The 17,083-nt window shown below is 44.9% G+C and overlaps 1 protein-coding gene across 2 annotated transcripts in view; it reads right to left on the minus strand.

Annotated features, from left to right (window-relative positions):
- Positions 1-3,113: 3,113 nt before the first annotated feature.
- LOC137371071 (F-box/WD repeat-containing protein 7-like) overlaps positions 3,114-17,083 on the minus strand; it is a 294,578-nt gene continuing 280,608 nt past the window's right edge. For both annotated transcript variants that reach the window (XM_068032971.1, XM_068032969.1), the window contains 2 exons: positions 11,848-12,058; positions 3,114-4,071 (listed from right to left, as the gene is read on the minus strand). In XM_068032971.1, coding sequence (XP_067889072.1) covers positions 3,803-4,071; positions 11,848-12,058 — 480 coding nt within the window. In that variant the 3' untranslated portion in view covers positions 3,114-3,802. The remainder of the gene's footprint in view (positions 4,072-11,847; positions 12,059-17,083) is intronic.

Below are 17,083 nucleotides of genomic sequence, written 5' to 3' on the forward strand. Positions count from 1 at the left end.
CTCTGCTCAACAACACTCCCTAGGGCCCTGCCATTCACTGTATATGTCCTGCCCTGGTTTAACTTCGCACTTGTCTGCGTTAAATTCCATTTGCCAATCCCTTGCCCACTTTCCCAGTTGATCTATATCCTGTTGTAACCTGAGACAACCTTCTTCACTGTCCACTATACCACCAATTTTGGTGTCATCTGCAAACTTAATCATGCCCCTTACATTCACATCCAAGTCATTAATATATATGACAAACAACAGCGGGCCCAGCACCGATCCCTGTGGCACACCACTGGTCACCTGCCTCCAATCGGAAAAACAACCCTCCACTACCACCCTCTGCCTCCTATCACCAAGCCAATTTTGTATCCAATTTGCTAACTCACCCTGGATCCCATGTGTTTGAACCTTCTGGACCAGCCTACCATGCGGGACCTTGTCAAAGGCCTTGCTAAAGTCCATGTAGACAACGTCCATCGCCCTGCCCTCGTCAATCCTCTTGGTCATCTCTTCGAAAAACTCAATCAAATTCGTGAGACATGATTTCCCATGCACAAAGTTATGCTGACTATCCCTAATCAGACCTTGCCTTTCCAAATGTATATAAATCCTGTCTCTCAGAATCCCTTCCAATAACTTTCCCACCACTGATGCAAGGCTCACTGGCCTGTAGTTAGTTCCCTGGCTTATCCCTTCTGCCCTTCTTAAATAAAGGCACATTAGCTATCCTCCAGTCTTCCGGTACCTCAGCAGTGGCTAACGATGATATAAAAATCTCTGCCAGGGCCTTAGCAATCTCCTCCCTTGCTTCCCATAGCATCCTAAGATACACCTGGTCAGGCCCTGGGGATTTATCAACCTTAACGCGTTTCAAAACCTCCAACACCTCCTCCTTTGTAATGTTGATATGCTCCAGGATATCGCTGTTCCCTCCCTTGAACTCACTAGCTTCCATGACCTTCTCCACGGTAAATACGGACGAGAAGTATTCATTTAAAACCTCACCCATTTCCCATGGCTCCACACATAGATTACCACAATGATCCTTAAGGGAGCTACTCTCTCCCTCGCTACCCTTTTACTCTCAATATATTTATAGGATCTTTTAGGATTCTCCTTTATCTTACCTGCTAGGGAAATCTCATGACCTCTTTTCACCCTCTTAATTTCCTTAAGTGTACTCCTACATCCCCTATATTCCTCGAGGGACTCCCATGATCCCTGCTGCCTATACCTGACATATGCCTCCTTCTTTGTCCTGACCGGACCCTCAATATCCCTCGTCAACCAAGGTTCCCTAAACTTGCCAGCCTTGCCCTTCCATCTAACAGGAACATGCCGGCCCTGAACTCTTCCGATCTCACTTGTAAAAGCCTCCCACTTGCCAGACTTCCCTTTACCTGTGAACAGCCTCTCCCATTCAACTTTTGAGAGTTCCGAAGAAGGGTCACTGACCCGAAACGTTAACTCTGCTTCTCTTTCCACAGATGCTGCCAGACCTGCTGAATGGTTCCAGCATTTCTTGTTTTTATTTCAGATTTCCAGCATCCGCAGTATTTTGCTTTTATTTTGAGAGTTCCTGTCTGATGCCATCGAAATTAGCCTTCCCCCAATTTAGAACATCAACCTGAGGACCAGTCCTATCCTTTTCCATAACTATCTTGAAGCTAATAGAGTTATGGTCACTGGTCCCAAAATGCTCCCCCATCGATACATCAACCACCTGCCCATCCTCATTTCCTAAGAGGAGGTCGAGTGTTGCCCCATCTCTAGTAGGGCACATACTGCTTCAGAAAACTATCCTGGACACACTTAACAAATTCTTCCCCATCTGATCCCTTAGCACTAAGGCAGTCCCAGTCAATATTAGGGAAGTTAAAATCACCTATTACAACCCTATAATTCCTACACCTATCTGTGATTTCCCTACATATATGCTCCTCCACTTTCCTCTGGCTATTGGGGGGCCTGTAGTATAATCCCATCAAAGTGATCACCCCTTTCTTATTTCTAAGTTCTACCCATATGGCCTCGCTGGACGTTCCCCCCGGGATATCCTCGCTAAGTACTGCCATGATGTCCTCCCTAATCAATAGTGCAACTCCCCCTCCTCTCTTACCTCCACCTCTGTCACGCCGGAAAGATCGGCACCCCGGAACATTGAGCTGCCAGTCCTGCCCATCCCTCAACCACGTTTCCGTAATAGCTACAATATCACAATCCCATGTACCAATCCATGCTCTGAGTTCATCTGCCTTACCTTTAAGGCTTCTTGCATTAAAGTAAATGCAGTTTAGCCGATCAGACCTTCCACTTATAATAAATATAAGTATAATATGCCTATAAAAGCTCTTACAATCTGTTTGTATATTTCTGGCTAGTTCACTATGGGAAATGTTGGTATTCAGAGGGGCCCGAGTACCCTTATACACAAATCAGTTAACATGCAGTTAACAGCAAGAAAATTGTAGGTTAGCCTTTATTACAAAAGGGATTGGAGTACAAGGGTCAAGAAGTCTTACTGCAATTATATAAGGCCTTATTTATATACACCTGGCGTACTGTGTACAGTTTTGGCCTCCTCAGGAAGGGTATACTTTTCTGAGAGGGAGTGCAATGAAGGCTTTCTAGGCTGATTCTTGGGATGAGGGGATTATCCTATGAGGAGAGATTGAGCAGACTAGGCCTATATTCCTGAGTTTTGAAGAATGAGAGGTGATTTTTGAAACAAAAAATTCTTAAGGGGCTTGATAGGGTAGTTGCTAGGAGTTGTTTCTCCTGGCTGGGGAGTTTAGAACTCAGTCTCAGAATAAGGAGTCTGCCATTTAGGACTGAGATGAGCAGAAATGTCTTCACACAAAGGGTTGTGAATCTTTGGAATTCTCTACCCCAAAGAGCTGTGGATGCTCCCTTGTTGAGTATATTCAAGACAGAGATTGATAGATTTTGAGATGCTAAGGGAATGAAGGAATATGGGGATACTGCTAAAAGGTGTAGCTGAGGTAATCAGCCATGATCTTATTGAAAGATGGAAAAGGCGCGAAAGGCCATATGGACACTCTTGATGCTTACGATCTTATTTCTGCCATGTGAAGTTGGTTGCTTTGGTGCACAAACCAGTCTGTACTTCAATTATTTTATTGTTTTTTTTAAAAAAAAGCTCAGCATTTACAGCTTAATGCTGTCGTTTCAACCCCAAAAAACCCCATACGTTTTATACAATATACAAGGGGGTGTTTGTGTAGCCTCATGACAGTGAAAACCCTGACACGCAAGCACGCACACACTACCATTTAGCACCATCCTCTCTCTCTCTCACACACACACACACACACACACACACACACACGTAGATTAGTTTTCCCCATTACACAATTTCAACATATAGACATGTAGTTAAGGATGCTTCATCTCATTCATCCACATAGATACACTTTTATATAATATACAGATATAACCATTTTATATACAAGTTTCTGTTACTAATAATTTTGGCAAGTCTTTTTAAAGTGTCTCCAAGTGTCTAGTCATCGGCAGAGATGGATGCCCCTGTGATGGCTCAGTTGTAAGGTGCTTTAAATCTGTCCCAAATCGCTCTGGGCTCATCGAGTGCTGCAGAGTTGAAAAGGCAGCCCTCTCTCCTCCCTGCTCGCGAGCTCTCTGCCGATCCCCCTCCGATTTTCCTGTAACGTCAAGTCTTCTTTGGCAAATTGGAATGGACAGCATGATGTTTGATTGCAGTTTGCTGCCCGTGCTAGGCCCGGTGAGCAATCAGACACGCGTGGCGGTACACCTCTCCGCCATACCAGTCTCATTTCATGTCCACATCAAAATCAAGGACCAGCAGCTTGGTTTCCTCTGTCCCATTCCGACTGCCCACCGCACAAATGAGTTTTGTTTTGGACGCTCTGAGTCGCCACACAACACCACCACTGCCGCCACTCTCCAGCGCAACCAGGTTACGAATGAATTCGCCCGTTTTAAGATCCCATAGTTTCACAGTCCCATCGTCTGAGCTGGTGACCACAAACTTCTGGATGAACTGCAGGCAGGTGACAGCACTTTGGTGTTTGTTTGGACCTGTGAGGGGAAAAAGAGAAGACTTGCATTTATATTGCACCTCTCACCCATGTGGGACCACCACGTCACCGGAGCCCCTGCGTGGGGCTGCTAGATGTAGTCGAGAAAATTGCACTGGTGGAATGTTGATGAGTAGAAGTGGATGATGAGCCGAGGGAAGGGAGTGTAGATAGTCTCAGCCATCTCATTATCAAAAAGAAGGTGGTGTTGGGTGTCTTGCAAAGCATTAAGGTACCCAGGGCCTGATGGGATCTACCCCAGAATACTAAGAGCGCAAGGGAAGAAATTGCTGGGGCCTTGACAGAAATCTTTGCATCTTCATTGTCCACAGGTGAGGTCCAGAGGACTGGAGAATAGCCAATGTTGTTCCTTTGTTTAAGAAGGGTAGCAAGGATAATCCAGGAAATTATAGGCCGGTCAGCCTTACATCAGTGGTAGGGAAATTATTAGAGAGGATTCTTCGGGACAGGATTTACTCCCATTTGGAAACAAACAAACTTATTAGCGAGAGGCAGCATGGTTTAGTGAAGGAGAGGTCGTGTCTCACTAACTTGATTGAGTTTTTTGAGGAAGTGACAAAGATGATTGATGAAGGAAGGGCAGTGGATGTTATCCATATGGACTTCAGTAAAGCCTTTGACAAGGTCCCGCATGGCAGACTGGTACAAAAGGTGAAGTCACACGGGATCAGAGGTGAGCTGGCAAGATGAATACAGAACTGGCTTAGTCATAGAAGACAGAGGGTAGCAGTGGAAGGGTGCTTTTCTGAATGGAGGGATGTGACTAGTGGTGTTCTGCAGGGATCAGTGCTGGGATCTTTGCTGTTTGTAGTATATATAAATGATTTGGAGGAAAATGTAGCTGGTCTGATTAGTAAGTTTGCGGACGACACAAAGGTTGGTGGAGTTGCGGATAGTGATGAGGATTGTCAGAGGATACAGCAGGATATAGATTGGTTGGAGACTTGGACGGAGAAATGGCAGATGGAGTTTAATCCGGACAAACGTGAGGTAATGCATTTTGGAAGATCGATGCAGGTGGGAAGTATACAGTAAATGGCAGAACCCTTAGGAGTATTGACAGGCAGAGAGATCTGGGCGTACAAGTCCACAGGTCACTGAAAGTGGCAACGCAGGTGGATAAGGTAGTCAAGAAGGCATAAGGCATGCTTGCCTTCATCGGTCGGGGCATAGAGTATAAAAATTGGCAAGTCATGCTGCAGCTGTACAGAACTTTAGTTAGGCCACACTTAGAATACTGCGTGCAATTCTGGTCGCCACACTACCAGAAGGTCGTGGAGGCTTTGGAGAGGGTACAGAAGAGGTTTACCAGGATGTTGCCTGGTCTGGAGGGCATTAGCTATGAGGAGAGGTTGGAAAAACTCGGATTGTTTTCACTGGAACGACGGAGGTGGAGGGGTGACATGATAAGAGGTTTACAAAGTTATGAGCGGCATGGACAGAGTGGATAGTCAGAAGCTTTTTCCCAGGGTGGAAGAGTCAGTTACTAGGGGACATAGGTTTAAGGTGAGGGACAAAGTTTAGAGGGGATGTGCGAGGCAAGTTCTTTACAGAGGGTGGTGAGTGCCTGGAACTTGCTGCCGGGGGAGGTGGTGGAAGCAGGTACGATAGCGACGTTTAAGAGGCATCTTGACAAATACATGAATAGGATGGGAATAGAGGGATACGATCCCCGGAAGTGCAGAAGGTTTTAGTTTAGGCAGGCATCAAGATCGGCGCAGGCTTGGAGGGCTGAATGGCCTGTTCCTGTGCTGTACTGTTCTTTTTTCTTTGTTGTTTGTAGAAGTGCCGTCTGTCGCACTCTTGAGGCGAAGGGATATTGGGTTGTGCTGATCTCCAGTCACTGTGGTGGACAGGCTGCCAGACAAACCTCACTTCTGGCAGGTCAGAGTGGCTTTCAGCACACGAGAGAGAAGAAAGCCCTATCAATTCTCCCCTCAGCATGTGTGCTGGAAGTGTCTCGAGCTGCAACTCCTGGAAGCCCGGGTTTCGGAGCTGGAGCGGCAGCTGGGGATAATGTGGAGCATCCACGAGGCAGAGAGTATCGTGGATAGCACGTATAGAGAGGTGGTCACACTGCAGGCTCAGACCCCACAGGCAGGAGGGGAATGGGTGACCACCAGGCAGAGCAAGAGGACTAGGCAGGCAATCCAGGAATCTCCTGTGGCTATTCCCCTGCAAAACAGATATACTGCTTTGGATACTGTTGGGGGGGGGAAATGGCCTTTCGGGGGAAAGCAGCAACAGCCCAATTCGTTGCACCACGGTTGGATCTGCTGTATAGGGGAGGAGTAAAAAGTGTGGGAATGCAGTAGTTATAGGGGATTCAATTGTAAGGGGAATACATAGGAATTTCTGTGGCTGCAAACGAGACTCCAGGATGGTATGTTGCCTCCCTGGTGTTAGGGTCAAGGATACCTCAGAGCGGTTACAGGACATTCTGAAGGGGGAGGGTGAACAGACAGTGGGCATGCTACACATTGGTACAAACGACGTAGGTAAAAAAAAAGGATGAGGTCTTAAAAGCAGAATATAGGGAGCTAGGAAATAAGTTGAAAAGTAGGACCTCAAAGGTCGTGATCTCAGGATTACTACTAGTGCCACGTGCTAGTCATAACAGAAACAGCAGGATATATCGGATGAATATGTATTGAAGAGATGGTGTAACGGGGGAGGGTGGACCAGTACAAACTGGACGGGTTACGCCTGGGCAGGACCGGGACTAATGTCCTAGGGGGAGTATATGCTAGAGTGGTTGAGGAGGGTTTAAACTAAAATGGCAGGGGGATGGGAACCTTTACAAGGAGTCAGAGGAGGGGGCATCAAAGACAAGAACAAAAGACAGTCAGGGGAATGAGAGAAGTGATAGGCAGAGAAATCAAGGGCCAGAATCAAACAGGGCCACAGCGGCACAGTGGTTAGCACCAAATACCGTGGTTACAAGAGCAGGTCAGAGGCTAGGAATCCTGAGACGAGTAACTCACCTCCTGACTCCCCAAAGCCTGTCCACCATCTACAAGGCACAAGTCAGGATTGTGATGGAATACTCTCCACTTGTTTGGATGGGTGCAGCTCCAACACTCAAGAAGCTCGACACCATCCAGGACAAAGCAGCCCGCTTGATTGGCACCCCATCTACAAACATTCACTCCCTCCACCACCGACGCACAGTGGCAGCAGTGTGTACCATCTACAAGATGCACTGCAGCAATGCACCAAGGCTCCTTAGACAGCACCTTCCAAACCCACGACCTCTACCAACTAGAAGGACAAGGGCAGCAAATACATGGGAACACCATCACCTGCAAGTTCCCCTCCAGGTCACACACAATCCTGAATTGGAACTATATCGCCGTTCCTTCACTGTTGCTGGGTCAAAATCCTGGAACTGCCTTCCTAACACCACTGTGGGTCTACCTACCCCAAATGGACTGCAGCGGTTCAAGAAGGCAGCTCACCACCACCTTCTCAAGGGCAATTAGGGATGAGCAATAAATGCTGGCATAGCCAGTGATGCCCACATCCCATAAATGAATTTTAAAAAAGCCTCACAGCTCCAGCGACCCGGGTTCGATTCTGGGTACTGCCTGTGCGGAGTTTGCAAGTTCTCCCTGTGACCGCATGGGTTTGCCGGGTACTCCAGTTTCCTCCCACAGCCAAAGTCTTGCAGGTTGATAGGTAAATTGGCAATTATAAATGGCCCCTTGTATAGATAGGTGGTAGGGGAATTGAGAGAAGGTGGGGATGTGGTAGGAATATGGAATTAATGTAAGATTAGTATAAAATGGGTGGTTGTTGGTCGGTACAGACTCGGTGGGCCGAAGGGCCTGTTTCAGTGCTGTATCTCTAAATAAAAAAATAAATAAATTTGCAGATGATACAAAACTGGGTGGAAGGGTGAGTTGTGAGGAGGATGCAGAGAGGCTTCAGGGTGATTTGGACAAGTTGAGTGAGTGGGCTAATGCATGGAAGATGCAGTATAATGTGGATAAATGTGAGGTTATCTACTTGGGTAGCAAAAACAGGAAGGCAGATTATCTGAACAGCTATTAACTGAGAGAGGGGAATATGCAGCGAGACCTGGGTGTTCTTGTACACCAGTCGCTGAAGGTGAGCATGCAGGTGCAACAGGCGGTAAAAAAGGCAAATGGTATGTTGGCCTTCATAGCGAGGGGATTCGATAACAGCAGGGATGTCTTGCTGCAATTATACAGGGCCTTGGTGAGGCCACACCTGGAATATTGCGTGCAATTTTGGTCTCCTTATCTGAGGAAGGATGCTCTTGCTATAGAAGGAGTGCAGCGAAGGTTTACCAGACTGATTCCTGGGATGGCAGGACTGACGTATGAGGAGAGATTGAGGCGGTTCAGATTATGTTCGCTGGAGTTCAGAAGAGTGAGGGGGGAATCTCATAGAAACCTATAAAATTCTGACAGGACTTGACAGGGTAGATGCAGGAAGGATGTTCCCGATGGTGGGGGAGTCCAGAACCAGGGGTCACAGTCTAAGGATACGGGGTAAACCTTTCAGGACTGAGATGAGGAGAAATTTCTTCACCCAGAGTGTGGTGAGCCTGTGGAATTCGCTACCACAGAAAGCAGTTGAGGCCAAAACATTGTATGTTTTCAAGGAATTAGATATAGTTCTTGGATCTAAAGGGATCAAAGGGTATGGGGCGAAAGTGGGAACAGGCTACTGAGTTGGATGATCAGCCATAATCTTAATGAATGGCGGAGCAGGTTCGAAGGGCTGAATGGCCTACTCCTGCTCCTATTTTCTATATTTCTATGTTTACTCTATTTGCTAGGTCTTTGCCCACTCACTTAACCTATCTATATCCCTTTGTAGCCCCCTTATGTCCTCTTCACAGCTTACTTTCCTACCCATCTTTGTCTCATCAGCAAATTTAGCAACCATACCTTTGGTCCCTTCATCTAAGTAATTTATATAAATTGTAAAAAGTTGAGGTCCCAGCACAGATCCCTGTGGCACACCACTCATTACATCCTGTCAACCAGAAAATGACCAATGGGTAGTATGCCTAGTCTGTTTCCTGTTAGCTAGCCAATCTTCTATCCATGCCAATATGTTACCCCCTACATCATGAGCTTTTATTTTCTGAAATAACCTTTGATGTGGCACCTTATCAAATGCCTTCTGGAAATCTAAGTACAATACATCGACCGGTTCCCCTTTATCCACAGTACATGTAACTCCCTCAAAGAACTCCAATAAATTGGTTGAACATGATTTCCCTTTCACAAAACCATATTGACTCTGTCCAATTACCTTGGATTTTTGTAAATGCCCTGCTATAACATCTTTAATAATAGCTTCTAACATTTTCCCTAAGACAGATGTTAAGCTAACTGGCCTGTAGTTTCCTGCTTTCTGTCGAACGGAACCTTCCCTGAATCTAGGGAAGTTTGGAAAATTAAAACTAACACATCAACTATCTCACTAGCCGCTTCTTTTGAGACCCTAGGATGAAGTCCATCGGGACCGGGGACTTGTCAGCCCGCAGCTCCAACAATTTGTTCAGTACCACTTCCCTGGTGACTGTCATTTTGAGTTCCTCCCTCCCTTCCATTTCCTGACTTACAGCTAAGTTCAACGTCAGAATGATGCAAAGGAAATCACCAAGCATTTTACTCTGTCACATGCTGTAATCATTGTTTCCGTGTTTTTGCAACACATTTCATTGTAATTCTGCATACTAAATTAATGCAGGCTGCCTTTAAATAGGATTGTGATATTAGGGGCAATGATTTTATGGGACAGTTTGACAGACATTGGACTGTGATCTTTGATCACTCTCTGGAGGTGCAGCCTATGCAAAAATATGTCTCATCTGAAATAATGGCATCACATTTCTTGATATTATGAACATTGAGTCCTGGTTAAATAAGCGACAGGCTGAAAATAGTAAACAAAATTTTCTGTTTTGAAACCATAAACCCCTCGATGAATGGTCAATCCTACTTTTGCATCGCCCCACTTAGTTCACAAATATAACACCAAAATTGAGAGATTCAGTGTTTGAGCAGCTGTTCAGATGCGTGAAGTGAATCCCAATGCATCATTGGGAGACTGCTACAAAGTGTGGGGATTTAAAGATTTATTTAACTGGGAATGATGATTTAATAGCGATATGGTAGTTATCGACCATTTTAAAGTTGCAGATTACTCATACACAATGTGTCCCGTTAGCTTTATACTGGGATCCAGTTATGTTTACCAAGATGAGTGAATTTATTAAAGACAGTCAAACCTCTCAACACATTGATTTGCTTCTAACAGATTTGTAAGTAACACTTATGAACTTTTAGGAATTTGAAACTATACAGATGTTTAAATGACTGTGCTGTAGATCAATTATCTTTCTCAACATATATATTCTAAATATCTAAACATAAAGTCAGTTGTTTAGATCTAATGTTGCTGGAGATTTGTACTTGTATGGAGAACGTTCCAGACTAGCACTAAATAATGCCAATATTTTTGTTGTGTTTCTGGGTTATAAGCTCATATTTTATTGCGATAACTGGTGGGCTGGGATGGGGCTTCTGTGCACTTGTAGCAAAATTATATACCTGCTCTTTATAAATGGAGTCATGATATTGTTAAATGAAGTACTGAGGGAGTCTTTCTTCCAGGTGAGTTTGAAGGATGATACAATTTATACTCAGACTATACGAAAGCGATGGATCATCCATCTTTCATAGAGTCATGGAAGACAACCAGCCCATTGTATCTGTGCTCGCTCTTTAATTGCGTAACTAATTTTTATGTAGAAAAATACTTGTTAGAGGGGTCTATGGAATTTTTATAATAGGGGTTGGGGGCCTCAGAAGCAAGGTTGAGAACCCCTAGTCAAAGTAACAAACCACAGGCTCCCCAATTTCACATATGGTCCTGATTACTGGCTATACTGCTCATTTCCTTCCATTAGAGACTGCCAGTGTCCAGGTTTTCAACCAGTGTTAAATTGTGGGAATTAAGTGTGAATAATTTATCCTCCTTCACCGCACGCTGCCCCACCCCCACTCCGCCACTCTCCTCAGGCCAAAATGGTTAAACCCATGACAACCAGCTCAGAAAGTGATCAGCTCAACCAGTGCAGCTAGGAATGGTGAATCACTCTCACTCCATGACAGTGGCTGATTGCAGCTGTATAGCACAAGGGAACCAAACTCATCACTCTGGTCTGTGGCACTGTTGCAATGCACATCATTTACCACTGACATCTGAAAAACATGGTTTCTTTAAAACAGATCTCTTTTTAAATTTGTTCTCAGGATCTGGGTGACATTAACAGGCTGTTATTTACTGCCCAGCCTTAGCTGGCAAAAAACATTGAGTGAGAGACTGGGGGCAAATGTAGACCAGACCATGTAAGGATAACAGGCTTCCTTTGCTGAAGACCATTAGTGAACCAGTTGGGATTTATCAACTTTCATTTCAGCCAAAAAATCTTCACATTTATTGAATAAAAGTTCATAATTTGTGGTGAGATGTGAACTCAACCTCCAGATCACTGGTGCTGTCTATAAATGCAGCAAATGCCATGCATACCTCCTGCTCCAAAACTGGAAGCATCGGAAGGTTGCATTTCAGACAGACAGCTGCTCAGAGGGGCACATACCCTCTCACTACAACACAAACACAGCCAGACCTACTAGCCTTCGAGGACTGGCTGGCCCTCAGCCCTCACAATGGAAATGAGTAGCACTGATAATAACTCTCTCAATCTCACCTTGCAATGTCTGCAAACACTGACCCGTCTTGATATCCCAGATTTTCACCGTTGAGTCTGCATTCCCAGATACCAGGATGTTATCCTTCAACTCCATACCACTCGTGAGAGACTGATGTCCCATTAAGGTGTGCAAGCAGTTCCCATTTTCTGCATCCCACACTCGTATTGAGGTGTCTAGGGAGCCGCTGACTATGTGTACACCATCGTACTATGCAAAGAGAGAGAAATAATTAGAAACACAAACAGACGTGCACATCATTTCCCACCACCACAACTTGCATTTAAATAGCACCTTAAATATCATTAAATCTCTCAAGGTGCTTCACAGGAATGTTAAACAAAATTTGACACCAAGTCACTTATGATATTAGGACAGGCGAGAGACAGGTGTTAAGCAGCATCTTAAAGGAGAGAGAGATGGGAGATTTAGGGAGGGAATTCCAGAAAGGAGTGAAAATGAGGGAGGCAAAAGGATGGGGAACATGAGAAACACACTCACACAGGAATTACTAGACAAAAAAAAGATGAAAGACCACCTCATTGGCCATTTTTACCATCCTGGTAGATGCAAGTTAACAGTATACATTTCTTCATGTTTATCACTAGTATCCATATCACTAATATTATTGCCCTTTTCTGGGTTAGTGCCATGCCTGGTTGCGGGAACCTCAAACTGACAGTTTTGTTCACTTATGACGAGAAGCTTGATGATGCTCTGGACTTGAGTAAACTCCAAGTCAGCTCGCTGTCTACTCAAGAACCTGAGAGGCTGGGAAACCAAGAAATGAACCTCATCCAGACACATGGGTCAGCATGTTACAATTTAATGCACACACGGGGAAGGGGGCAGGGGGGGAAGAGAGAGAGCGGGAGAGGGCAAAGACAGACTTCCATTTATATAGCACCTTTCACAACCAGCGGATGTCCCAAAGCACTTTAAAGCCAATGAAGTACTTTTGAAGGGGGCGGAGTGGGGAGGGGCTGGTGGTGGGCCAGGGACGGGGGAAAGAGGGGGCGAGAAAGGGAGACAGACAATGAAAAAGAGAGAGGGAGAGCAAAGATGGAGAAGGCAGAGAGAAAAAGTGAAGAGGGAGACAGGTAGAAAGAGAAGTGGGAGAAGGGACGGACAGCTCATGGTGTAGGGGTAACATATTAGCACGGACTGGGGATTGGTTAGCTAACAGGAAAAAGTGTTGTTATAAATCAGTCATTTTCAGGTTGGCAAGCTTTAACTAGTGCAGTGCCACAGGGATCAGTGCTTGAGCCTCAACTATTTACAATCTATATCAATGACTTGGATGAAGGGACCGAACATATGGTAGCTAACTTTGCTGATGAGACCAAGAAAGGAAGGAAAGTGAATTGTCAGGAGCAGGTCAAGAGTCTACAAAGGGATATAGATAGGTTAAGTGAGTAAACAAAAATTTGGCAGATGGAGTACAATGTTGGAAAATGTGAACTTGTCCACTTTGGCAGGAAGAATAGAAAAGCAGATTATTTAAATGGAGAGATTGCAGAACTCAGTGGTAGAGAGAGATCTGGATGTCCTGGTACATGAATCACAAAAGGTTAGTATGCAGGTACAGCAAGTGATTAGGAAGCCAAATGGAATGTTGGCATTTATTGCAAGGGGAATGGGTATAAAAGTAGGGATGTTTTACTACAGCTGTGCAGGACCTTGGTGAGACCACTGTTTTTTTATTCATTCGTGGGATGTGGGAGTCACTGGTTGTGCCAGCATTTATCGCCCATCCCTAACTGCCCTTGAGAAGTTGGTGGTGAGCTGCCTTCTTGAACTGCTGCAATCCTTGGGGTGCAGGTACACTAACAGTGCTGTTACAGAGGGAGTTCCAGGATTTTGACCCAGCGACGTAGGAACATAGGAAGATAGGAACAGGAGTAGGCTATTCAGCCCCTCATGCCTGTCCCGCCATTCAATGAGATCAGGGCTGATCCGTGGCCTAATTCCATATACCTGCCTTTGGCCCATATCCCTTAATATCTTTGCTTAACAAAACTCTATCTCAGATTTAAAATTAACAACTGTTCTAGCTTCAACTGCTGTTTGTGGGAGCGAGTTCCAAACCTCTACCACCCTTTGCGTGAAGAAGTGCTTCCTAACATTTCTCCTGAACGGTCTGGTCCTAATTTTTAGACTATGCCCCCTAGTTTTAGAATCTCCAACCAGTGGAAATAGTTTATCTTTATCTAGCCTGTCTTTTCCTGTTAACATCTTGAAGACTTCAATCAGATCACCCCTTAACCTTCTAAATTCTAGCGAAAACAGGCCTAGTTTGTGTAATCTCTCCTCGTAACGTAACCCCTGTAGTCCAGGTATCATTCTTGTAAACCTCCGGTGCACTCCCTCCAAGGCCAATATATCCTTCCTAACGTGTGGTGCCCAGAACTGCTCACAGTGCTCCAAGCGGGGTCTAACCAGGGATTTGTACAGCTGCAGCATAACCTCTGTGTCTTTATACTCCAATCCTCTAGATATAAAGACTAGCATTCCATTAACCTTTTTGATTATTTTCTGCACTTGCTCGTGGCATTTTAAAGATCTATGCACCTGAACCCCCAAGTCTCTTTAGACATCCACTGTACGTAACCTCTTCCCATTTAGAAAGTACCCTGCTCTATCCTTTTTTGGTCCAAAATGGATAACCTCACACTCGCCCGCACTGAAATCCATCTGCCACAGTTTTGCCCACTCATTGAGTCTGTCAATATCTCTTTGCAATTTTATGCTATCTAGACTGTCCACAATGCCGCCTAACTTTATATCAGCAAATTTGGATATATGACTTACTATGCCATCATCCAAGTCGTTAATGAATAATGTGAATAATTGAGGCCCCAACACAGATCCCTGCGGGACACCACTAGTTACATCCTGTCAATCGGAGTACTTACCCATTATCCCCACTCTCTGTCGCCTACCACTCAACCAACTTTCCAACCATGTCAATAATTTGCCCTCAACTCCATGGGCTTATACCTTAGTTAACAGTCTCTTATGTGGGACTTTATCAAATGCCTTCTGGAAGTCCATATAAATAACATCCATAGACATTCCCCTGTCCACTACCTTAGTCACCTCTTCAAAAAATTCAATGAGATTTGTCAGGCATGACCTTCCCGTCATGAATCCATGCTGGCTGTCCCTGATTAACTGAAATTTTTCTAGGTGTTCAGTCACCTTATCCTTGATTATAGACTCCAGCAACTTGCCCACCACAGATGTCAGGCTAACTGGTCTGTAATTTCTTTGGTTCCCCCTTTCACCCTTCTTAGAAAGTGGAGCGACAGTAAAGGACCAGTGATATAGTTCTAAGTCAGGATGGTGTGGGGCTCGGAGGTGGTGGTGCTCCCACGTATCTGCTGCCCTTGTCCTTCTAGGTGGTAGAGCCCATGGTTTGGAAGGTGCTGTTGAAGGAGCCTAGACTATGCCTAGCCTATCTGGAGAACTGCGTAGAGTTTTTGTCTCCTTACTTAAGAAAGGATATAATTGCATTTGAAGCAGTTCAGAGAAGGTTCACTTGACTAATTTCTAGGATGAAGGGCTTATCTTATGAAGGTTGAACAGGTTGGGCCTTTACCCATTGGGAGTTTAGAAGAGTGAGAGGTGATCTTTTTGAAACATAAAAGATCCTGAGGGGACTTGAGTGGATCCTGGGAGGATGTATCCTGTTGTGGAGGAGACCAGAACATCTCCCTTTTAAGACAGATGAGGAGAAATTTTTCTCTGAGGGTCGTTAGTCTGTGGAATTCTCTTCCCCAGAAAGCAGTGGAGGCTGGGTCATTGAATTTATTCAATGCAGAGTTAGATAGATTCTTGATAGACAAGGGAGTCAAGGATTATGGAGGGCAGACAGGAATGTGGAATTGAGACCACAAATCGGATTATTCATGATCTTTTACAATGGCAGAACACGCTCGAGGGGCCGAATGGGTCTACTCCTGCTCCTAACTCCTGTGTTCCTATAAGTCAGAGAGAGTGCGTGAGTGAGCCCACACTACCATTAGTTGACTGGTGTGTTCCCTGCATCATTCGCAAACACCTCCTTACACAGCTGTAGGGTGCACAGACATCCTGTACTTTAGGCTCCTTACAAGCAATTGCATACGTTATTCTCACTTCACACAGCAGTGACAGATGTCATATCCTGCACTGAAAGTTACAAATGTTGAATGGCGGTGGAGGGAGTTGCAGATTTCTCAAGTTACAAAGTTAGGAGAATCTAGGTGGAGAGTTACAAAATAAAGTCGTCGTCCCCAACCAATGTTACAAAACACAGACCACACTGCACAGCCCTGGCCTTGATTACAAAACAGAAAATACACAGCAGGCCTATTAGCATCTGAAAGGGAAAAGCACCAGGTAACAATTTTGCTGTGTCCTAACATTCGAACTGGTACAGGAAAGCAAAGGGCTCCTTTATGGTGAGGAACCTGCCTGCACTCATTCAGACAGCTGTTCTTCAATAAAAGCAAAATACTGCGGATGCTGGAAATCTGAAACAAAAACAAGTAATGCTGGAATCACTCAGCAGGTCTGGCAGCATCTGTGGAAAGAGAAGCAGAGTTAACGTTTCGGGTCAGTGACCCTTCTTCGGAACTGACAAATATTAGAAAAGTCACAGATTATAAACAAGTGAGGTGGGGGTTGGGCAAGAGATAACAAAGGAGAAGGTGCAGATTGGACCAGGCCACATAGCTGACCAAAAGATCACGGAGCAAAGGCAAACAATATGTTAATGGTGTGTTGAAAGACAAAGCATTAGTACAGATTAGGTGTGAATATACTGAATATTGAACAGCAGCAAGTGCAAACCTGAAGAAAAACAACCTGAAAAAAACAGTGGGTAAGCAAACTGAACAAACTAAGATGAAATGAAATAAATGCAAAAAAAGTTTGTAAAAAATGTAAAAAGGAATGTAAAAAAAAAAGGAAGAAAAAATAACTAAAAATGACTAAAAATGAAAGTAAAGTGGGGGGCTGTCATGCTCTGAAATTATTGAACTCAATGTTCAGTCCGGCAGGCTGTAGTGTGCCTAATCGGTAGATGAGATGCTGTTCCTTGAGCTTGCGTTGATGTTCACTGGAACACTGCAGCAATCCCAGGACAGAGATGTGAGCATGAGAGCAGGGGGGGAGTGTTGAGATGGCAAGCAACCGGAAGCTCAGGGTCCTGCTTGCGGACTGAGCGGAGATGTTCCGCAAAGCGGTCAC

Source organism: Heterodontus francisci, chromosome 6 (assembly GCF_036365525.1).
Source record: "Heterodontus francisci isolate sHetFra1 chromosome 6, sHetFra1.hap1, whole genome shotgun sequence".
NCBI lineage: Eukaryota > Metazoa > Chordata > Chondrichthyes > Heterodontiformes > Heterodontidae > Heterodontus > Heterodontus francisci.